The sequence below is a fragment of the Priapulus caudatus genome, unplaced genomic scaffold, assembly GCF_000485595.1.
Source record: "Priapulus caudatus unplaced genomic scaffold, Priapulus_caudatus-5.0.1 Scaffold700, whole genome shotgun sequence".
In the NCBI taxonomy this organism is placed as follows: Eukaryota; Metazoa; Priapulida; class Priapulimorpha; order Priapulimorphida; family Priapulidae; genus Priapulus; species Priapulus caudatus.
This window is the reverse complement of record NW_014577761.1, coordinates 28,028-53,284: the sequence shown is the minus strand read 5'-3', so window position 1 is coordinate 53,284 and position 25,257 is coordinate 28,028. Positions and strand designations below refer to the sequence as shown.

Here is a 25,257-nt window from a genome sequence, read left to right as displayed (position 1 = left end):
AATAACGTATTGATTTAAGACTTGATATCGCTAACAGCGCGAAAATTGCGCTAGCAGCGTGCAAGCGAAAAACGCACACGGGCCGTAGAAATCTTTGCTACACCCGCTGGACGGTTGCCTGGCAGAGCAATGCAAACGTGTCATGATCAACAACATCGAAGAATTTGAACAACAGTGGAGATATTTTCAAATACCTTTTATAAGACAACGCGCAGTAGAATGGGTGGAACTAGAGTTTATTTTGTCATAAGGTAGTGTGATTATGCATGACACGAAGTATTTGCTAGTTTAGTACTGGAGAAATTAGCGTTTGGATGCGCATTGTGAGCCTTTAACATTGAAATCCCCTAATATAATAATTTCCTGCTCATTGAACCTGTCAGCATTTATACTAATATTTTCCAATAGTTCGAAGAGGTTGCCTTGTTTTGGTGGTCGAGAGCATACCCCGGTCAATATTGGTTTCGATCTTGGTAGTAAGATATCAACCCATATAGCTTCTAGCCCCACTTTATCCATATCAGTTCTTATATTATATGCTAAATCATTCCTGATGAAAATACACACCCCACCACCTGATCTATCTCTATCCCGCCTTTCTACACTATAATTTTAAATTTTAAATTCAGAGTCATCAACTGAATCATCTAGCCAGGATTCAGGTACCGCAATTCTAGCTTGCATAGCAATATATCTAAATTCTTCTATTTTAAGAAGGATACTGCGAGCATTTAAATGAATGAAATGTAGACCTTTCTTTTGGGAACAGCTGAATTCTGATGAGTCGCGATGGCATGGGTCTACTCCTGTTATTATTAATCCTGTGTCTCGTTGAAACTTATCTGCCGGGTCTTGAAGTATAGTCAGCTTGGAGCTCCTAGGGATTGTTTTCTCCGATGCTAGCACGATTGATGTATCCTGTGCTTCATCTGATGCCTTGAGGCCCCAACCTTCTAGTTTTCCTGATGAACTTCAAGGAAGTTTCCAGACAGTCAATCTCCTCCCTTCCTGGTTAAGTGTAGTCCGTCATGGGAGTAGAGGTCCCGCCTGCCCGCGAAGTCTGCCCAGTTGTCTAGAGACGTTACTCTACTTGCCTTGCACATGGTCCGGATGGTGTGGTTGATGGACATCAATTTCTGGTTGATGTCTTTAGATCTGAAACAAGGTATTGTACCTGAAACTACTAGCGTCCCTGTTATGTCTGCTGCTGGCTTTTATAATTAAACTTTGTATTTCCTTCCTAGCTACCTCTAGATCCTTGTTTAGAACATCATTAACCCCTACATGCATAACTACTGTGCCCTGGCTATCTGAAACATTTACTATCCTATCTAGTCTTTCCTCTATATCTTTTGCTCCAACCCCTCCAAAAGTTACAACAGACATATCCTTTCTATCCCCATCATTGCAAATAGCTTTTACAGTTTGCCTAACTATCGAGTCCCCAATAACAAAGGTTGTTTAGGTAGCCAACTTCCTTTGAGTTCCTTGACGATGTATCTACTATTTCCTCTTGCCCCATCTCCGTTGGAGAGTCACGGTGTATCTCGTCTTCTGACTCAGGAGTGGTGTTGAGCTGATCCAGAACCTCATAGCTGTCCTGATCCTCTCTGCGCCTCAGCAGGTCAACCTCCTCCTTCAGGCTCTTAATTTCATCGCTAAGTGCTGCCTTTTCCTTCAGCCACTCCCCCTGAAACTTACATAAAGCGCAGTCATACACGAAATCATCGGGCATAACATCGTCGGTGCATGTTTTCCCATATATCCCATCTATTACACTTACAACATTGAGCCCATCTATTACCAAATGTATCTACTTTCTTTGATGTTATCTTCTTTTGACCCATTTAGCTTACATTAGATCTATCAGTTTATACTTTATTGCCCAGGTTAGAGTTTATTTATCTTGTCTATGGGTAATTTAGAACTTTCCCGCCAAAAACCAACTAACAAATATGGCTGCTACCCTCTGCCTTTCTAGTCTAAAATCTAGCTTAACTTTACTTTTAACCGTATCCTCCACCATATAAGTTAATAGAATGAAAAAGTGCTTCCTTTAGGAGTAAAGTAGAATATCTTTCAGTGGTCGTAAGCGCTGAAAAGTCGTATTCTTCACGTAACAGTGACAGCTGCATGCACAAATTATAGAGGGTCCCGATTTCTGCAGTCCCCCGTTGTTTTGTCAAAATTGTTTCTGCTGTAGTTAGGGAGCCATTTTTTTCTTCTGGACAACACAAAATCAGCATTATTAATTTGATTACCCATGCCAAGCCCTGGCAATATCGAGCAGGGTCAGTGTTAAACTTTGCAATCTCGCCAGTGGCAGGATATACAGCTGATATAGTTGTCATTTAAATAAAACACCTTACAAAATAGCTCTCACTTACCTTGCAGGATCTTAAAGAAACCGGAAAAAGTGCAAGTTTCTAGTAGTTGAACACCTGTTATTGCATTTTGTTGCAGAACAATATGAGCCACCACTGCTAGTCGCCTTGCAGACTGTTAATTAGACTGCAACGGACAGGCGGCAGCACTGTTAAATTATTTATGGCCACCCAAGGCCATAATAAATATATTTTTTGTTTGCCCTCACCCGACCAACCCGGCAAAAAGGAGCCGATTCAAAAATTTTCATTTATTTATTTTTTACAAATTGTATGACTACATTATATAAATCTGTAGGCAATACATGATATGTACCAAGCAAAACAAACATTCAACATAAAAGGTATCTCCACACAAGCACACCCGAGCATGTAGACACAATGCTGAATTTGTAAAAAAAAAAAACCTCAAAAAAAGCCTACCTACCTACCCAAACTTTTCAGCCTGAGTCGGGTGAGGACAAACAAAGATTTCTTTGCTTGTGGCCCAATAGTGAGAGAGCTGAGTGATATTGGGATTGACTAGTAATTCGATAGCATGGAAAAGGCTTTTTTGCTAATGATTTTGTATATTTGTTCATAGCTAATTCCATCTGTTCCAGTGAGAGCAGTATGTTCGTGTTAAAGCATCGGCTTATCTTGAAAACATGTGGTAGAACCACTTTGTTGGATGCCATCAAACCATTACGAGAACTGGCTGACAAGCATTGTGGGTTCAATAAAGTGCAGGTTGGTATTTTTATCCTTCAAAGTGTGCAGCCATAAATTTTACTTAGTGGCTCGTGCTCCGGTAACCGGACCACTAATCCGTGCTCCAGCAATCCCAGAATGCACTGCAAAGTCATGCAACGAGCATTTCTCAGCGCAATAGAAAATGGCGGCACACGAACCTTGTATGTTTTTTGTTGGGCAAAAATTTTCCTTTGCATTAAAAAAGGAAACGAATACTGAAACGAGCGGAAAATACTCAAGTATTACACTGTGAGCTACGCCTGTGTTTTTTGGAGAAAAACTGTTCATTGCAAGAGGCACAGGAAAGTCAAATTTGAATTGTGATTGAAAAAGCATAACTTGACATTGAGCGAGACGATGACTTTGCAATGCATTCTGGGATTGCTGGAGCACGAGCCAATAGAACTCCCAGTCCGGTTATCGGAGCACGGGCCACTGCCTAAATTTTATTGATTTAAAGTAAGTGCATTTCTAGATGCCATGTACAAAGAATCATAGAGCACTAGCGGTATACCTTTTATACTCAGTTGGTGACCGCTTGGTTGAAAGGAAAATACCCAAAAAAATCAAACTATCTATCTATCCATGCATCCATCCATTCATCCATCCATTCATCCCATTCCATGCCATCCCACCCCATCCCATCCCATATCCTATCCGATCCCATCTCATCACATTTAGTCCCATGCCATCCCATGCCATCCCATCCCATCCCAAACAGTAAAAAATAATAAGAAATCAAAAGATAAGACATTAAATATAAAAAATAAAAATAAATTTTTTTTAAATAATACATACTAAAGAGCTTTAGGTAAAGGGAAAAAAAGGAAAAAAAGGGGGAAATAAGTTTCCCAGCTGGGACTTGAACCCGGAATCCCGGTGTAGGAGACGGATGTTCTAGCAATTAGGCCACTGCACCGTTAAGGGTATACCCCATGGATTCACACGTACGTGATGCTAATCTATTGATGAATAGAATTTTTAGGAATTTTTCAACTTTTTAACTTTTTAAAATTTTTGTTTTAGCCAGAACCACCTCCCAGACGTGCTGATTCTGAAACTATCTTTAGTTTTCCTCTAGGCTGCGGAGTTTATATAATTTAGATAAGTTTCAAAACAACCCCTACTGCATACGTACAGTTGGGTGCTCTTGCTATATCTTTAAAATAACATTTTTATATACAGTGTCTAGGTGGCATTTTATCATACCTTACTCTGGTAAAGCGATACACTAGGACGGGGGGTTATGTTTTGCTTAGCACACCACCCATAACAGTTTGTGTATGAAAGTGCAAACTAGGTCCTCGCACAAAGTGACACTATAGACTTGCCCTAATTAAGCATTGTTAAAATCTTTCTACTTCCAGGATATTTTTTATTCACACAAGAATCTTATGCGGCCACATATGCAGGAGGAACCTCACAAGTGCTTTGCTAAGGAGGTATATTTTGCGTGAGAATTGTGGTGAGGAAATCGTGTTTTTGATAACACCCTTCGATTGCAAATTTGTCAATTGTGGGTGATGATGTTTTTTATGGTAGAATTGAAATTGAAATTGTTTCTTATTTGCTCATGTTATCACTGCTTTTATGCAGTGCTATGCATAATAATTTTGGGTTTTGTCATCAGCCCCTTCCTACATACCAGTATGTATTCTACCAGGGGTAATTTGTTGTTGTTGGTATTTGGGTCTATTTCTAGAAATCCATTGTGATATACTAAGCTGCAATGAATGGACTTGTCTATTTCTTTAGGTTGAAATCCTTGATGAGCTGTTTGACAGTGAGTAAAGTTAAATTTCCAATGTAAATAAGTTGTTGGGTGAATATTTCTTGTGTGTATTGTTGACCTGTTGAAATGACTTGTTCTAAGTATCAGGATTGTGATATCCATCTGCAAACAGATTATAAAATTGTGTACTTTAATCTAATAATCGGTGATCTATTGCTTTCCTTGTACACATGTTACTGTATAATATTATATAGGTGTACATATATCGCATGTCTTGTGTGTGATGGTCATATTGTGCAACTTCAGATGGTGAAGCCTACTGTCTGGGTAAGGTGAACAGTGACTGCTGGTACCTCTACACTCTGAATCAGTTCTGTGATCCAATCTTAGTGCCTGACCAGACCCTCGAGGTTCTTGTATCCTTTATAATGAATCTAGTTGTATTTCAACAACCTATTAAATTATCGAAATTCTTACAAGTATCATTTTGCCTTTTTGCTAGCAGCACCTAGTTTGATACCCAAATAAAATAAGTACAGGCTGGTTAAACATAGTTACTTTCAAACTGTAGTGTCACAAGTTTATGCGATACATGTCAAGTCTGCAAGAAGACAGCATGCATATATCATTATATAATATAATATAATATATATAATATATATATATATATTATATATATATATATATAGAAAGAGAGAGAGAGAGAGAGAGAGGGTGGGGGAAAGAGAGAGAGAGAGTGAGAGCGAGCTAATTGCCACATTTTGCCTTTGAAAAGTTGGTAGAAAACTGTTAATAATCGAAATTTACATGGAAGATGAGACTACAAACTAGTACAAGGGCCAGAGAGCTTTTTAAATTATGTTACATGTCTACTACTATTAGTGGAGTTGGATAATTATACAAGTCGCCATGTTGAACACATTTATTAACAAAACAAATTACGAACAAGATTATGGATTAGCCGCTACATACTTAATACGTGACTGTAAAGTATATTATAATATCAAAGAAGTCGGCAAACTTGATACACTGTGACTTCACACTTAATTACAAGTCATTGTCCTCTGAGTAAATGAGCAGTTATCCCTGACTGATAAGTTAATATTATTAATAATAATTATGGAACCAGTCGGCAAGCTGAAAAGACCAGACCTAGAATAACTTTTCTGGGCTTAGTTTTCATACATTGAAAAGTACAGTAATTTATTCAAGATGGCTGCGCCAATATGCAATATGCGCTCGCGTGGTTCGGCATTTATAATGGCGGCTGGTTGCGATAACGATGGCATTTCTTGCACAAGATTTCTTAGCCTCGTGTATAAGTCGCACCCGTGATTTTTAGCTCACCTTGACATCGTCAAGCTGAGCTATTGCCATGGGTCGTCGTCCGTCGTACGTCCGTCCGTCCGTCCGTCAACATTTGGCTACGGTCAACGATAACTCAGGAACCGGTTGACCCACATAACTTGGGTATAGTTGTTACTGCTATGCTCCCATATTAAACGTCCTATTTTGGAGCACGCCAGTCGACGTACTTTCGAGCCACAGCAATTTTTTGTCAAAAATGGGAATTGCCATGAGTCAGTTCAGGTTCAACGGATTTTGCTCATTTTTGGTATGTGAATGAATAAGGGCTAGGGGTTTTGATATAAAAAAAAGCAAATTAGGTAGGGTTTCACAATTATATAGCATATTATATAGACACGCAGATAACAAACAGTCTGTGGTGTCACACTCGTCTGGTTCGTTTTACAAGATTTCATTGACAATATCTTTAAAGCAAAATTCCTGCTATGAACATATTATGATTTATACTATTATTATTATATTATCATTATTATGATATAATGATTTATGCTAAGAAACATCAAAGCTGGTATAGCGCCATCTACCGTCCCAAATTGTGATTCATTTTGGTTTATAAATTATTTATAATTTATATATAATATTATTTATTATTTTCACATAAAAAATTACACATATAATTATCAAGAGTATATAATGGGAGTTCTCCCATATATACTCTTCGTTTCTATAATGTACGTCGATGGTGGCTCAATTAAAGCTGACTTCTTCTCACTCACTCATTTGTGTCCTTTTTTGTGGTGAGCTACAGTGTCATTGACACTTTCATTTTTATTGAAGTTGTGTATGAAAATGTGTGACTTATACACGAGTAAATACGGTACTTTAACGACTAGTCTAGAATAAGTTCATGGTATTTCATTGGTTTATTCCCGGTTGGCCTACTCGATCCCATTTTGCCTGCACCAAAATTCCCAATCGACCTACACCCATTTCGCCTACTCCCAATTCGTCTACACTTAAAATCTACCCCATTCCCATTTCGTCTACGATCGGTTTGTTCACTAAATAAACATTTATAAATAATAAAATATGGTTTTGATTGGCATATATAGAGTACAGGAACCAGAAGCAAAACATAGGTACAAATAATGAGAACACAACTTGTACATTGTAGTGCAATGGGAGTAGGTGAAATGGGAATATTGCCGATTCTGAGAGTAGACGAGATGGGAGTAGGCGAAATGGGACGTAGGCGAAATGGGTGTAGGCGAATTGGGAGTAGGCCAACTGGGATGTTATCTTTGCATTAAGAAGCATTCTTTCCTCTCTAAAACAAGACAACTGCCTGTCTCTACGACACTCCTAGGCTCTTGGCTCGTAATCTTGCCTCCTACAGGGCTCACAGCTGTCTTCTGACCAAGGATAACTCGACTATCTCACATCTAAACTAGCTTCGGGGGTGTTCAGGTAGTTCCATGATGAATTTATGAATGAAAGGCATTTTTGTCATCATTGCTGGCTTTTGTGGGGCGTCATTGGTGGCTTTGTGACTGGAGACTGGATAAAGAAGGACAGGGGCCGAAACTCTTTGATTTGGTGTTTTTGTGTTTACGTTTGCTGTTAGCTCTATCCACGTAGCCCTTGCGCTCCCTGAAGACCTAGTCTAGTGTCTCGCTCCGTTTTTGATAGAGTCCCTTGGAATTTGAAGACCAATCTTTATTAGGGTTAGTAATATTAGAGCTAGTAGTGCTGCCTAACCCTGCCGCTGCCTAGGTTAATGAGTGTAGTACATATGTAGCGACGTAAAATAATATTAATGCCAGTGAAAGTTAACAGGCGACAGAGTAAGTTATGCTGAAAGCCCATAACAGAAGATCCTGCAGGTAATTAGTATCAATAGTCGTTCACGTGCGTATTGAGAAAGGTGATAGGGGACCTGATTAATATCCACTGGGCATACCATCCAACTACAGTATATGAGGAGGCAGGCAATATAAGTAAATGGAGACCCAGAGCTGCGTTAACGATTAAGATTATAGGACACCTTGAAGGACACTTGGACCACTGTCACTGTCACTGTCACCTACACGTCACCAGGACACGTGGCCACGGAAAAGCCACGTCCATGGTATAATTACGGGCCGTAATAGGAGACAGGAGAGGAATAGAATGAGTGAGGGGAGCAATGGCTTAGAGAAAAGAGAATGTACTAGGGAGGGGGCTTACAAGGCAGTCACGTACTGTTGAGACTGTCGTCGTTGGCGGCGGCATCCGTACGTCTGGATACGATGGTGTAGCACTTGAGTAAAATTTCCTTGAGTGGCTGTAGAGACCCACTCTGGAATGGCAATCTCTCGCACAGTGGCTGCAGATGAAGGAGGATGACTCTGGCAGAGGCTGCCTTCGCTTTCCGCTTGGCTCTCTTCTCTGCGATGGTCACTTCTGGTGTCTTCAGCCCTCTGCACTCCGCTTCTGACAGCAGCCTTCCAAGTTTCACGACCGTCTGCTATGCCCTCCCAGGTGTTGGGACTGATGCCTGTCAGCTTCGAGTCCCTCTGGCACACATCTTTGAAGCGGAGTTTCGGTCTTCCAATGGGCGTGGCCCTACACAAAGTTCGCCATATAGCATGTCTGTTGGGATGCGCCCAGCGTCCATGTGGCGCACATGACCCAGCTACCCAAGACGTTTCTGGCTGAGTAGTGGGGGCATGCTTGAAATGCCTGCTCGCTGAAGGACATCTGTGTTGGACACTCTGTCCTGCTACGGAATGTGTAGAATGCGCCTAAGGCAGCGGTGGTGGAGGCTGTTAAGTCGTTTCTCTTGACTGGCATACGTTGTCCAGGACTCACTGCCGTACAAGAGAGTGCTGAGTATACAGGCTTGAAATACGGGCAGTTTGGTGCTTGTAGTCAGCTGGTTATTGATCCATACTCTCTTGTTCAGTCTTGCCATGTCGGCTGGAGCTTTGGCGATTCTTGTACTCACTTCTGCGTCTAGGGAATAGGAGCTGGATATAGTTGACCCTAGGTAAGTGAAATTGTCAACCACTTTAAGATGGCTGTTATTAACAATGGTGATGATTGGGGGAGAGTCAGCGTCCTGAGCCATGATTTTAGCTCAGCTGATGAAGTCAGATGCAGCTTGTAGAATCGCATGATTGTCCGTGCATCCGTCCGTCCGTCCGTGCGCCCGTGAGTGCGTGCGTCCATGCGTGCGTCCGTCCGTCAACAGTTGGTCATAAATCTTAACCGCTCGACGTACGGTCTTGATATTCGGGATGTTGGGGGGGGGGGTCGCGAAAAGGACCCAGGATGTCGAATTTAGTGGTCAAGGGTCAAAGGTCGAGATGTGTCAATGGAGGGGGAATATTTCCCCGAGAACTTAAGGTATATCAGGAAATACGGAATTACGGCACAAATCTCAACAGCTTGACCTACGCTCTTAATATTCGGTGTATAGTTTGATGGGGAGGAAACCAACCACCAGCGTGAAATTGGAGGTCACAGGTCAAAGGGCAGTGGGGGAAAGGTCAGATATCAGACATTTTTTGAGGACATGGTCTAACGGACCGAGTGCAAAACTTTTTTGTTTCAGCTCTGACCTACCGTTTTCATCACATTATTGAAAGCACCATGAAATCGACTTTCCGCTGACGTGCGAATAATAAGTGTCTGATAACCTTTTGACCCTCGAGAGGAGGGTTGAACATGGATTTGTTGACTGTTAACAAAGGACTGAACTGCTTTTGCTATTAGAGCCCCCTCCACGCTCCCCCACCCGTCCCTTCTCCCCCTCCCCCACCCTCCCCTACCACCACCACTACGCTCTCGCTCGATGCATATCCATGATAACATGTTAATATAGCGAAGTCATTAAAGTTACACAGCTGTATCTTTATTACTGTACTACTAGTAGGTATAGCAAAGCCTATCATAGAGTTTAGATCTGTATTAGTAGTATCCTAGATATATGCTCTGAGCGCGAACGCGGTGGCAGGAGGGCGCACTTGATTCGGTTGCCAGTGACTTTATCAGAAGAATACCTGGCTACAGTACACGTCAGTTTAGCGCTGTCGCTCTGTGGCACTTGTTGTCTTCTTTAGGCTGATGGTCAGTCCAAACTCCTTACAGGCGTGGGGAAAACTATCCACTAGTTGTTGTAGTCCAGCTTCAGTGTGGGACGTCAGTGCAGCATCATCAGCAAACAGCAACTCGCGTATGAGGACCTCCTTGACTTTTGTTTTTGAGCCCAACCGGGCGATGTTGAAGAGCTTCCCGTCGGCTCTGGTGCGAAGGTAGATGCCCTCAGCCCAGTATAAAATATACGTAACTTTGATATGGATCCTAAGATTAAAATTAAAATTAAATTAAAATTCGGAAATAAAATTTCGGCCTCTTTTGATGAGGAATCTGTGGATTATCACTTAAGTGAATCCGTCACTTATCACAGCAAGGAATTTGGCCTCATTTGTAGCTCCAAACTGTTCCCGGCGCCTTGTATCGGCTATCGCCGTAATGAACCTCTGGCAAGCCCTGGCGGTGAGGTAAGTGCTGCCGACATCTGACATGTATGTAGTGCGGGGCTAAGATTGTCGTAGACATCTTTAAGCGAGAAACAAACACTTGAGTTTAGCTGTAGTGAGACTTTAATATAAATCATGGCGGCAGCAACGACAACAACAACTCCTGCGCATGCGCGCTACATCTATAATGATCATGACGGAAATCGGCAATGCGGAAACGGAAACGGTACATATTTATCATTCCTCCCCCCTTAGGTTGAAACTTGCAGTTACTTGCACAGCATATGGACAAAAAATAGTTATTTAACCTGGAAAAAAAAACATATATTTTACGGAATCTTCATATAGAAAAATGCAAACAAAAAATCACCCAAGGGGTAATATTTCCAGGAAATGTCACTGGATCATATGCAACTTCGTAGAAAAATGCACAATAAAGTCACTAATGTCATGAGTTATGGGAATTTTCGCAGTGACCATACTGTCATTATACGGTTCACATTCGTGTTACATGGACAGCATGTTATGCACCCAAAACAAAACTACAACTACCGCGTAAATGTTGGGCAGCGCACGGCGTGCACCCTAAACGAGACACACAGCTTATAGGTTTAACCGGTCAGGCGGCTTATTAACGCGGCTAGATCTTCGCAGCACTGGGGGGCTTGCGGCAGGTCTCGGGGGAGTCGCAACCGGTGTTGCGTCCCTGGTGATACTCTCGGGGTCACCAACGGCGGGGGCTATCGACTGCTGGGGTACAATTGATGTCGGTGGCGCAGCCGATGCAACGACGGTTGGTTCGCTTATCTTCTCACGTGCTTCGGTCTCGTCCGGTCGGCGGTGTCTCAGGTGATCCTGGTGACGTCTCCACAGTCGACCATCTGGCAACCTCACGGTGAAAGTCAGGGGACCCATCTGTCCTTCTAGGACGCCAGCCAACCACTTCGGCGTTCCCTGAAAATTCACGGCCCAAACGCTATCGCCGGCGTGGAACACGCGTGACTTCGAGTGGCGATTGTGCGTCTCAACGTCATATTCCTGTCGCTTCAACACTTGCTTCTCTAGCGACGGGCGGATCATGTCCAATCGTGACCTTGGACGAGTCTGGAAAATGAGGCTGGCGGGGGCCTCACCAGTCGTGGACTGTGGGGTGACGCGGTATGTAGCCAGGAAACAGGACAACCGATCTTCCAAGTTTCCGTGGGTTTTCTTCAACCCTGCCTTCACTGTCTGTACAGCACGCTCTGCCAGACCATTACTCGCCGGATGATATGGTGACACGGTAGTATGCTTGACACCATTCTTCCGGCAGAACGCGCTAAACTCTTCACTAGTAAAGCATGACCCATTGTCCGAGACAAGCGTGTTGGGGATACCGAAAATCGCGAAAGTCTGTCGCAATTTGGTGATCGTGGCACTGGTTGTCGCGGAGTGTACTACATGCGCGTCGATGTACTTGCTGTGGGCATCAACCACGATCAAGATCATCTTGCCCTCGAACGGTCCAGCGTAATCGACATGTACGCGGTGCCAGGCGTGACCCGGCCACTCCCAGGGGTGGAGCGGTGCGGTAGGGGGCAACTTGTTGTGTATCTGACACACCTCACAATCCCTGACACAGTTCTCAACATCCTGATCGATCCCGGGCCACCATAGAAACTGCGGGCGAGGCCTTCATCCTCACGATGCCCGGATGTGTCTGGTGCAGTTCGCGTAGCAATGCATCGCGACCTTGGGGAGGGATCACTACCCTGGCTCCCCACAACAGTACACCTTGCTCTAGCGATAACTCTGCCTTACGTCGGGTGTACGGGGCGAGCTCATCAGGTGCCTGTTCGGGCCAACCCGACTCCACGTGCAGCTTGACTCGGGCTAACAGCGGATCCTTCACAGTCCACTGCGCAATCTGGGCTGCAGTAACGGGCGACTCATCTAAGGTTTGAAACACTAAGACTACTTCCTCTGGAACGGGTACCGGAGCCGGAGGCGATGGCCTGCGAATGATGCCGTGTTGACTCAACCGTTCGACCATAGGTGAGCAACTGCTCCAATGTGAATGTGGGCTCACACAGACCTTTGTCGCGTACCTTCTGGAGTTGGCATTTTTGGATTATCTGAGACTTGATTTCCTTGCCTTTGTCGGCAAACTCACAGTTCTTACTTAGCGACTGCAATCGCGCATGGAACTGGTCCAGAGTCTCCTCAGATTTCTGGCTCGCTTGACGGAACGTGAATACCTCAAACTCCACGTTGCGTTTGGGGGCAAAATACCTGGTGAGTTTCGTTTTCACTGCCCAATAAATCATCTTCCAGGACACCCACAGAATCCGCCAATTCAAAAACATCTTCCCTGCGTAGTGCAGAAGCATGGCCCTCTGTCTACCCACCATCCGTAATGTCTTTGCACCAGAAAATTTATAAGGCGCGGACCCACCTTTCCCACCTCGTACTGACGTTGTCAGAAGGGTTGAGGGAGAATGGCGCGAGTCCTTCGTGCTCCATGGCGTGACCTAGGAGCGAACTAAACTGTCAAACACTTCAAATTCTGGGGCTGGAATCACCGGAATCATACACAGATACGTAGCTTTATCCTCGTCGCCATTGACATGTATGTATGCGGGGCTAAGATTGTCGTAGACATCTTTAAGCGAGAACAAACACTTGAGTTTAGCTGTAGTGAGACTTTAATATAAATCATGGCGGCAGCAACGACAACAACACTCCTGCGCATGCGCGCTACATCTATAATGATCATGACGGAAATCAGCAATGCGGAAACGGAAACGGTACATATTTATCAACATCTAATCCCTTGGCCTTGTCAAGCTGGCACAGCTTGACGTAATCGTTGTAGGGCCTGCCGTTTTTCCCAATAGCATGTGCATTTCTAATTGGGATATTCAGTTTTGCTATTGTGGCCTTTAAAGTTAGTGTTTTTGCCCCCACTGTTTCGTAAACAGGCATGGTCCTTGCATTTCTTTTTGCTATGATCTTTCTGTGCCCCTCGGAAGCATCATGCGCTTTAACAGTTTCCAAACGATGTTTGTAGTGCCGGTGGAAAAACTACCAGACATACAGCCTGCACCACAGGTCATACCCTTGTCCTTGGCCAGTTCATACTCTAGCCACAGGTATGACGATTTCCACGCTGGCTGGAACAGACGCATCCTTTTGGTCTTATCATAGACACGCTGGCCATCTAATTTCTCCTCCTGCGACTTACGTTTGGGAGGTGGAGGACGAGCGCCGTCCAAATACTTTCAGATAACAACCTTGATGTTAGTATTGGATAATGATGTACCTACTACTACAGGGTTTCTTATATATAAGAGGCACAGTGGCGCACCGCCGTTGTCAAATTTAACATCGCCGTTGTGAAAATGTTCCTGTATTTACTGATAAGTATATCCTGTATCTATATACCTATATGTATATCAATACATCCTGTATTTGAATCCATCATGCGCATTTTTTCCCCAAACTGGCCATTACCTCAAATTTCCCCTTAGAAGAAACCCTGTACTTCACTACTTGTATCACTACTATTGATAACTATTTGTATCGACAGCTTCAAGTAAAACACGCATGCGATGTGGTTGCGATGTAAATATTGCGTATAAACTGATTAGTTGTGTCATTTATACAATCAGACCTTTTGTTCTATGTCGATAGCTACTGTCAATCGATTGATCGGCAGACTGGTTCGTGGCCCCATTGTTTTAACAATGTTTGTACTGTCATAGGGTCTAGCGTGCTTAGAGCGTGCAGAGCGTGCTAGCGTCTACTTGTACTAGCGCGTCTATTAAACAGGGAAAACTTGTTGATGGCAATGAGTATATATATAGCTCTTTGGATCTTGGTTGAGAGAAGCTGCCGCCGGGGACTATAGTAAAATCGATGGGAGGATGGGAAATTGGGACGGTGAGGGACGGGGAAAATAACTATTCCGCAGGACTAACGGCTATGGGACATTTACTAGTCCTTCTTATTTTTTACTAGTCTCGGACTAACGGACTATCGTTAGTGTCGAACCCTGAGGAGGCAAGATTACATTCCAATATCTCAACCTATGAATTTCGTAGAGTAGCGGCTAAAGTAGATTAATTTTGCCGTAAAATACAGAGACTCCCGACTTACGAACATTCGAGTTACACTCTTTCGATAATACGAACAATTTGCCCTGAAGTTCATTAGTGTATAATGTCAATATTGGTGAATAAAGAGACACAATTATCGCCCCCCTGATTTTGAATTTCGCCAACTTGTGTTCACGTATATATGTTTACACTATGTACACTTCTAGGTTACTCGATGTTCACACGCACATATGAAGAGTTTCATCGCAAAACGCGATACCCGCCATTTTCGAAATTTTAGAACCACCAGTACCAAAACATCGTCGATCAAGAGCGCAAAACGGTACTGAAATCGTTTTTAGCAAAGCCCGACATATCCTCTGTTAAGCGTCTATACAATGCACGCTTTCTTTTCAAAACGCGACTAACGCCAGTCATATTTTTCCACACGGCGCGATGTATCCTCTCAGCCAATCAGCGCGCTCATCACCCTCGATCGAATCCAATATGGCAGCGCCCATGGTTTTGTGAGAATTCATCGATTCGCAGCCAAATTTCTCCTAAAATTGAACAATTTTGACAGTTTGGATGAACGAGTCGTACTCTCTCCTCGTCCACACAAGCGGGGAAGGTCAAAGGAGTATCATGATTGTGAGAAACAGCGTAAATTTTGGCATTCTGGCGGTGGAAAGGTCTCACAAATTGACTGCACTCACTATGCTCGTGACAATGCGGAATTGTGTCACGCTGACGTTATTACTGCTGCAGACCTTGCTCTAAATCATGCCAAATTCTATGACAATCTAAACAAGGTGGCACAGGATGCTTTTATTCTCAGTCTGATGGAAATATCTCAACCAACACGCCGACGTGTGCAGAATGAAAATGCTCGAAAAAACAAAGACATCACTATCAAGTACACACTTCTCTCAGTAGAAGAACAGCCAGAGAAGATAAAAGTATGCAAGAAAACGTTCATCAAAGTGTTTGGTAAGACAAATTTATTTTACATTGAAACTGCAGAGGCCTAGGTCTAATCATTCAGCCTATATTGGTCATACTGAGATAGGCCCACCGTGACCCATGCTGGGAGTGGGTTCTCTGTGTTGGGCCTAGCCACAAGTTACCTTCTCGCTTAATACTATGTTGGCGAGAAGGTCACAAGCCGATGCAGCAGAAACCCCTAGTAGCTAACGATGCGCTGCTATTAAACGTACAATTATGTAACTTTTTATGATTCTTACCGCTTCTCTGTACTTCGATCCACGCCTCGATTTATTATACATGCGCTATCACTGAGTATGTATTTAGTTTACGTGTCAGCGAGCAATTATTAGAAGTGATGAGGGAAAAATATAAACAAAGCCACCATTTCTCCCATAGATTTCCCATCACATTCAGAGAACTCGCGAGAATCTTACGTGGTTCTCGCGCATGCGCAGTAGTACAAACAGAGACATAAGAACATCTAATATGGCATTTGACAACATTCAAAAGTAATGCTGGTTTTAATACGGTAATACTGTAATTGCTTTTCCTTGTGTCTTTTCAGGTATTGGCAAGGATCGGCCGTCTCGTCCCGTATTGCCCAATATTACTACAAGAATGCTCACCCACGACCTGAAAACCGTGGAGGTCTGCGCAATGCAGAGGAAGTGAAGAGGAAAGGAGACCAGGTCAAGGCACACATACAGACTTACTTGTCGCGCCAGTCACTACGGACGTAGGGGTGCCCCCGGACGGAAGTACCTCCCTTCGGCTCTGTCGGTGCGACGTATGCATGAACTTTTTATAGAACAGAACCATGACCAAGTTAGCTATTCTATGTACTACTCGGTGTTTACCAAGCAGTTTAATCTTGGGTTTGGACATCCAGCCACTGATGCCTGTGCCACCTGCGTGAAATACCGGCTTTGCGTGAAGAATCCGAGTCTAACCGACGAAGAAAAACAGACAAAAACAGCTAGGTTCATCCTGCATCGCAGACGAGCTCGAGTATTTTATGACCTGCTGAGCATAGTCGAGCCTACAGCTGTCAGTGTTTGCTTCGACATGATGCAAAACATGGTTCTGCTGAGAACACCTATTGGGCAGGCATACTATTCGAGACAACTCTACCTCTATCTATTTGGGGCAGTGGTGCATCATGGCAAAGACAGTGAACAGAATCGGAATGATGTCCACCTGTATGTTTAGATGGAGCACCAGAACAAAAAGGACTCAAACATGATTGCTTCGGCATTGGATGACTGTTTTCGAGTAAGGTTAAATGGTCTAATGCATCAAAAGCAGAAACTAAGACTCTTCAGCGATTCATGCTTTGGGCAGAATAAGAACATGAATGTCCTGTCCATGCTGTCTACCTTACGAAAATGTGCGTTTCCTGGCATGGCCATCGAATTCACATTCCCCATCCGTGGACACAGTTTCTTGCCTGCAGACAGAGTGTTTGGTAGGATTGAAGAGATGATTCGTAAACAGGATACAATCCTCCACCCCAAGGAGTACTGTGCTATCTTGCGTAAGCAACAACCCTAACCCTATAGGGATGATTGGGATGCACTCGACTTCAAATCTGAGACAAAGGATTTTGTCAAATCCCAGAGGACATTCAAGTTGTGTAATGCCCGAATGCTGTCTATCACCAGTGACAAGACCACATATGCTGCGGAGTACTGCTACCTTACGGTCCTAAAACGCGGAAAGCAGTGGGGAAACTTCAAACCAGGGCCTCTTGAGATGGAGTCAACTGTCAAGGCTGCAAAAAAGACTTACATTGAAAATCTTCTGGCTGAAATAGGAGCCCCTCAGGATATCATGGACTTCTATGACAGAGCTTTGGCTAGTGCTGATGATCGAAACATGGAAGCTGGCAGCGACGAGGATTCCGAGAGGGAGAATGATGATTATGCAGTTTGAATGACTCGGTAAGAAATTTGATAAATCATATTGGCCAGTACACCACCCCAAACATCCTCAGGTTCACCGAAATTTTAAGAATTCTTAGACCCCTTCCCCCTCAATGCATGCGTACTTTATGGGTGGTCCCTTACCAGTATGGAGCTTCTGTGGCCCAGTGGTTAGGCCTCGTACACTGTCCACTGAATGCTGTGAGTTCAAACCCTGGCCGGGGCAGTAAATTTTCTCAAGGTGTAAAAACCTGGCTTTCAACATTGGAGACTGTGAATCTCTCGTGGCTCGGATGACCACGTAAAATGGCGGTCCCGTCTCCAGTAATACTAAGGCCAATGGGGATGTAAAAGAACCACTGAGGGCGCAAAAGAACTCTGGCTGTGACCACCCTCAGTGCCTATCGGCTAAAAGGCTAAACTACCTGGCTTTACCCAAGCTAAGTCACACCCCATGGCTAGCTAGAGCCCAAGCTATGGCAATCAAGCAACAAGATTTCTCTGCGGCCGTCTCAGCTAAGCTGTGCCGTCGATCAACAGGACTTCTTGCCAAGGGGCGCTATCCTGCGCCATGTAGCGTTGTCATCGTAGGCGTAGCCTCGCAGTTTAATATATTCTGTGTAATGCCTGTTTCGGGCTCTCCTAGGCAATTATTACCAGTATGATTAATTAGAGCTGAGGAAATGAGTTGGTTTACTGACTTGAGTGATTTTTACATAGTATTTCACCATCTGAATGAACACCAATGGCCTCCCACCATAAAACCTCATATCAGTGATGCCAGTTACAGTTTGGATTTACCATGCAATATTTATTTTTTCTTTAGTTAAAGTGAAAAAATTTGAATTTGGCTAGCTTCAGAAGAAACGGCAACTCAATAGCAGTGATCAAGGTGATGAGGACCTACCGGTACCCCAGTCCCCTCAACAAGGACATTTCTATGGACTCTTAACCTGGAAATTAACTTATCAGCAAGTAACAAGATTTTAATTAAACAGTCAATGAAAAAAAGCAGATTTATTAACCCTTTCCAGCACACATTGGATATGTCTCACTTTGCAAAATTAGTTTCTTGTGGATATGTAGCGTCTTGCCAAAAAAGAATCAAAATTAGAATTTTCTTAAAATTTTAAAATTTCAGATTTATTTTCAATGTTGCATGTTTTAGTATTACTTGAATAAAGTCTAAAAACTTGAAATGATTTGATTTCTTCATTTTATTCTGTTCACTATGAAAAATTCCAGTTTACTCAAATTGGCTAAAATTTATATATCTCGTTTTGCGATGAAACTCTTCATATACTACACTACTGTACAATACTGTATACGAACGTACATTTGTTCGACATACGAACAAATCGACTTACGAACGACTGCTCGGAACCGAACCTGTTCGTAAGTCGGGGAGTCTCTGTAGCACTATTTCCCCGTTTTCCCATTGTACACCCTATGTATTATTGGCTATTTATATATATATATATATATATATATACCGCATTTACATGTGTATAAGTCACACTTTTTTGTACACAACTTCAATGAAAAAAATGAGGGGAGGGGGGGCAACTTATACACGAGGTTAAGAAATCTTCTGCAAGAAATATCATTGTTATCGCAACCAGCCGCTATTATAAATGCCAAACCACGCGAGCACATATTGCCTGTGGGCGCAGCCGTCTTGAATAAATTACTGTACTTTTCAATGTATGAAAACTAAACCTGGAAAAGTTATTCTTGGGGCCGGATTCATGAACAGTGTGTACGTCCAATATCGTGAGTACCAGCGTTCGTAGGCACAAACAGGCATGAGGTGGCATTCACAAAGAGTTCTATTTCGTCAGAATCATTCTATTTCATGCATACGGTATGCAAAGGCGACCATCCATTCGCACAATAATTGAGCTTTGACACTGCATTTTATGCAGATATGACGAAACAAACGATAATAAAATGGGTGTTAACTGTCCGTCTGTGGACGGATTTCCCTCTTGAGAAAAATTAAATTGATAAAAGAATTTTTTCCCACTATTTCACAAGTGAATTGCATCTATTGATCTTAACTATGTTTGTTTGCTATTTATTCTTGCATAACAGTTTTTTAGCCATAGTAGTGTATGTAAGTTATGTTACAAATTAAATAGATTGTAGTGTTTTGAAATTTCTATCTTTTCAGGAAATGTCACGAAATGTGGTTTATGTTGGGCAGAATGCATAGCTTCTGGGGAAGGGGCTTCGCCGGTTGCTGCTGCAGACATCATACGCGCACGCGTTCACACACACCCACACTGATCATGTACTGTGTGGATCATACAGCTTGAATGATAACGCTAATGTTCAGGACATATAGGGCTGAGAAAAACAGCACTCCGTAGGGTCGGTTAATTGATTTCATGGCAAGAGCAAATGAAAAGGTTGAGTAATGCAAACATCTAAGAAACCAGCCAAATCAGGAAAAGATAGGATTGAGTTTTTTCCTGGCAGAAATGAAAGTTGAACACACACACCGCACTTCACCTCACCTCACCTACACTCACATCACCTCACACGCACACACCCATACATTCACCTCAACTTGAGTTTGTGACTTGCTGGATACGGCATTGACTGCTTTATTCACCGTTTTCCATGTCTTTTTAATAACTACAGCTGTCAGGTTGCCAGCAAAACTTCCATACAGTCCTCTTTCTCTGTCCCACTTCATAATTTATGAATTCAATTTCCTCTGCGGAAATATTCCTATTCTTCTGCCTCTATCGGAAATGGTGGCTAGTTCATAAGTGCTTGCTTGACGATACCTTACACGAACCCACGAACTGCAGCAGAGCAATGATATAAGGCAGTGGCTGGAGGTACGGCAGCCGTATCTCTAATTTACGAGGCTGGAGGTACAGCAGTCCATTCGCTTTCATACTTAACGAGAAAAAGATGGCGGCAGATTTCAAAATAACACATTGGGAAATAAATTCACGATTTGAGAGTTTTGATGAGCTAGAAACACTCGGATTAGGTATGAAAATGAACATTTGTAAACTTCTTAATGCCAAATGCCATTCTGCCTGATGTATTAGATTGTGTACAGAATATTGGGAAACAGAAAGTGATGCAAATGATAAAGCACATTTCTGAGAGGTGTTTTACGTAAACCACGTTTAGTCATAACGTAGGGAAGCTTTTATTTACCTCCACCCTGTATAAAATGTATATAGTTTTTCCAAACGTTAAAAACAATATGACAGTTAAACCTGAGTGGTGCGACGAGGCTGTACGGCTGTACATACATTTTTTCTGTTTTCACAATTAATCATGTTAGTAACTAAGACTCATAGGGTCTATGTCCCCCAGGGTACTGCCGGAACGTACCCTGGTCACTATTTGATATGGTTAGGGTTAGGATTAGGGTTAGGGTTAGGGTTCGGGTTCGGGTTAGGGTTAGGGAGTAGGCGTAGGCGACTCCCTAGACTCGTTAGTGGAGTAGGCGAGGTACGGTCCGGCATATAATATAGTACCAGGGTACGTTCCGGCAGTACCCCGGGGGACATAGACCCTCTCAGCGTAACTAAGTATTAACATTTTCTTCATGGATCATAACATTTAAGTCATCAAAATTCTGATTACCCTAACATTTGTTAACGCTATGAGATAGGCCTACTATGTCACGCGAGCCACAATAGTGTCATGCGAGTCACATACTTAGGAGGATGTTGCTCACTCCACAAGAGGTTTCTAGCAGGACAAATGATGTATGGAGTGATCAAGGGTAATGGGTACCTAGTTCATCAGGTATAACTTAGATCAAACTTATAGTATTCTAGGAAAAGTCTGGAGTGTGAAGTATACTTCAAAACGTGTTAGTGGCCCATCACGAAAGTCACACAGAATAATTTATGATATCTGAGAAAATATTAGTGTGGCTGCAATAACTTCAATGCTAAAATATGCATAACTGGTGCTTTTGCTAAAACAGTTTCTTAAAACAAGTAGCAGCAAGCTAACATAGGACTGCCAGACCATTAAAAGTAATTTTTTGTAGAAATGTCACGCAAGTCAGGCTGGTGTGCGTGCGTGCGTGCGTGCGTGCGTGCGTGCGTGCGTGCGTGCGTGCGTGTGTGTGTGTGAGTGTGAGTGTGCGCGTGCGCACACACGTGTGTTTGTGTTTGCTTACATGCGTGTGTGGATCTAATATTAAATTTATATCTAAAAGAACAAGTAGAAACATTATTTGGCATATTTATGTACAATCTTTCAACTTTTAAGTGAATTATGTCTTAATCACGTTTTATCAAAGATGACTAAGCTGGATCCAGAGGTGATGAAAATGTTTACATGTGAAGAAAGTAGCACTGCTCGAGAAATTACTGAGGTAACTAGGGAATAGTGTTTGACAATTAGTAGTGAATTGGTGGAATTTGGTTTATACCTTTACCTATCTCTTTTTGTTTTATTTATGCTTGCAAATAAGAAATGTCTGTTTTCTCATGTTATTGGTTCATATTATTGGATATTACAGAAAACGGGAATCGGCATGTTGTGGCCAAACATGAAAATAGATGACTTCCTCTTCGATCCCTGTGGATACTCAATGAATGGTGTGTTTGATGAAGTAAGTTTCCTTTTACCAACTACATTTGAACTTCTATAGTTTACTATTAAACCTGATTTCCTAGTTCTCAGTTTAAAAATTATCTACAACAATTTTGTTCTACGCTTATATATTTGTCTGAATGCTACCCATTTTTAGCAACAGTACGACATAAAGCTGTGTATAGCATACAATCCATTTATCTCTTATCTGTAAAATGATCTTATTATAGGACAAGTACATGACAATTCATGTTACTCCCGAGGATGAGTTTTCATACGTCAGTTTTGAAACCAATGCTAGTGAGGTGAGCAGAAAATGCTTATTACAATGACTCACATCTATAGTACCTATGCCATTCATTATAAGATTATGGTAATGTCGTAGAAAAGGGTATGGAAAGTAATCAAGTATTCATCATGTAACACTTCAAAGAAAGTTGTTTTAATTTATTTATTTATAGTTATGTAAATGTTGTTCTTGGCATTTTTCCAGAGATGCTACAAAAGGATGATTGGTGACGTGCTGCAGATCTTTCATCCTGGAAAGTTTATTTTGACTGTGTTTGCAAATAAGGTATTATACCTGTTTATCATAATTTCCACTTCCTCTCTTCTTTCCATTTTTAGAACACTCATGCACACACATAAGACACAAACACACACACCCCCATGCGCATGCACATGCGCACGCGCACGCACACGCACACGCACACGCACACACACACACACACATATATATATTTATATGAGGCATTTTCATGGCTACTGTATAGAATCTGTTACTCCTTAGAGGCTGCAAAATATTATCCTACATCAAACTAGTGCGGGCCACGGCCGGGCCAGAAGCATGCTTAACCGCAGCATACAGGCTCAAATTATTCATCTTGTCTAAGTTTGCAAGGGTAGCCTTCACATGCTCAGTTAAGCGTGTTTCGTAATGCAGCAGACAGCAATTACGGAAAAACAACAGTATCTCTGATGGCTTCTAGGATTTGTACCGAGCAGTTGCAATAGCAGAAGAATATGAATGTTTTTAGGTGATCAAATATGCAACAGAAGCTACAACTGGAGTTTAATCAAATATGAGTATTCGCTTTTAATGCAATTTTATTCGCAATGGAAATAAAAATATGCAAATTCCTATGTCTGCCTTCTGGATGCCATCTGGATATATTTTTGGTCAAATTGTAATCAGTCTCTTTACCACGTTGTTGGCTTAGTCAGTGGCGTACGCAGGGGGGGTGTTTGGGGTGAAACATTAAAAAAAGAAAAGAAGAGGAGAGGAAGAAAAGGGAGAGGAGAGAGAGACCAGGGCGCCACACCACAGGAGACACGACGAGACACGGGAGCAGAGAGGGCTCAGCGACCGAGATGAAGGAGGACGAGACCGAGCAGCAGAGAGAGGGGAGATCCGACCGATGAATCAGACACCGCCAGCGACGAGAGCCAACGATCTGACCGAGAGAGGAAGATGACAGTGCGAGAACGAGAGAGACGGAGAGAGAAGAGGGACGAGAGAGAGAGAACGCACGCAGCTAGCAGAGCTCGAGAGACGAGACGAGAAGACCTCGAAGAGAGAGACCGCAGAGAAGAGAGACGAGACAGCGACCACGAGGCCAGAGCACGCCGAGAAGACGAGAGCAGAGGAGAGATGATAGAGAGAGAGATGAGCATCGAGAGAGAACGAGCACAGACGAGGATCGAGAGGACGACGCTAGAGCAGATCCGAGAGAGAGAGCAGAGAGACGAGGAGAGAGAGAGAGAGCCACCGGCCACCTCGACCGAGAGGAGAGAATGGTGGCTCTGGCCTGAGAGAGGAGGCAGCAGAAAGAGCGGAAAACAGATGACGGAGAGAGAACAAGAAGCGGCCATTATCTGTTTGATAAGTTTAATTTGCTAAACACACCCCCCACCGAGCTGTAAGAACAAGGTAGCCTATAACGCAGGGTAAGGAGTGTGTACAATGAAATGAGATAGAGAACCCCAAAATCGATCTGCTGCATGCTCGCGAATCGCGATGTCGTCACTATAAGTATCTTCGCTCTCATACTGTAATCCATATTGTGTAATCAGGAAATTGTGTAATTGTGTGCTCGTGGTGGCAACTCATGACAACTCATGATGATTTTAATGAAATAACAACAAGTAAAATATGATATAATACAGAAAAATGTGCAAGGAAATGCGGTATTTTTAGGCGTTATTTTCATTTTTCTTTCAAACTCGAGGGGGGGGTCACCCCCTCGAGCACCCCGCGTCCCCGCTCTGCTCCGTGCAGCGCTACGCGCTGCACTACGAGATGCGGCTGCGCTATGCGCAGCGCTCAACAGTCACTAACTCGGGCGTTCATCCCGGGGGGGTGGGGGGATGCATCCCCCCTGCTCTTGAAGGAGGGGGGATAGTCTGTACAATTATCCCCCCCTGAGATTCAAAAAAAGAAAGGAAGCAGAAGAGGTAAGAGGATCCCGATTTACCAGACAGGTTTATCAGCATGGGTTTTAGGTGCTACAGTTCAATGAGGCTGCCACACAGTCGGCAGATTCGTAGATTGGGCAGAATTGGATTGCACGCAACACATATTATGTTCATAGACTTGAGTTTGTTTACATCGTGAGATTTCATAAATTTCACCGATTTTACTGCATCTACTCTAGCTATCAAACGCAGCTTTTTATAATAGCTAGTATAGGCCTATGTACGTTTGTAGACTGTCTGTAGTGTACGTAGTATGGATAAGTACTTTGATTCACTAAACAAACACACACAGCACAAACACGCACACCTCTCTCTCTTTCTCACGCACACACACACGCACGCACGCACGCACGCACGCACACACACACAGCACAGCACAGCACAGCACAATCACGCACAGCTCTCTCTCTCACACGCGCGCGCGCGCGCACACACCTCTCTGTTTCTCTCGCGCTCTCTCTCTTTCTCTCTCTCGCTCGCGCTCTCTCTCTCTCTCTCTCTCTCTCTCTCTCTCTCTCTCTCTCTCTCTCTCTCTCT

At 43.1% G+C, this 25,257-nt stretch overlaps 1 protein-coding gene across 1 annotated transcript in view; it reads left to right on the top strand.

Moving 5' to 3' along the window:
* Positions 1 to 2,986: 2,986 nt before the first annotated feature.
* The window catches only part of LOC106812922 (S-adenosylmethionine decarboxylase proenzyme-like), a gene marked incomplete at its 5' end in the record, with an annotated part of 25,932 nt that continues 3,661 nt past the window's right edge, over positions 2,987 to 25,257 (top strand). The window contains 8 exon segments of the mRNA XM_014816932.1: positions 2,987 to 3,113; positions 4,484 to 4,558; positions 4,872 to 4,899; positions 5,155 to 5,264; positions 21,950 to 22,024; positions 22,172 to 22,264; positions 22,476 to 22,550; positions 22,739 to 22,819. Coding sequence (XP_014672418.1) covers positions 2,987 to 3,113; positions 4,484 to 4,558; positions 4,872 to 4,899; positions 5,155 to 5,264; positions 21,950 to 22,024; positions 22,172 to 22,264; positions 22,476 to 22,550; positions 22,739 to 22,819 — 664 coding nt within the window.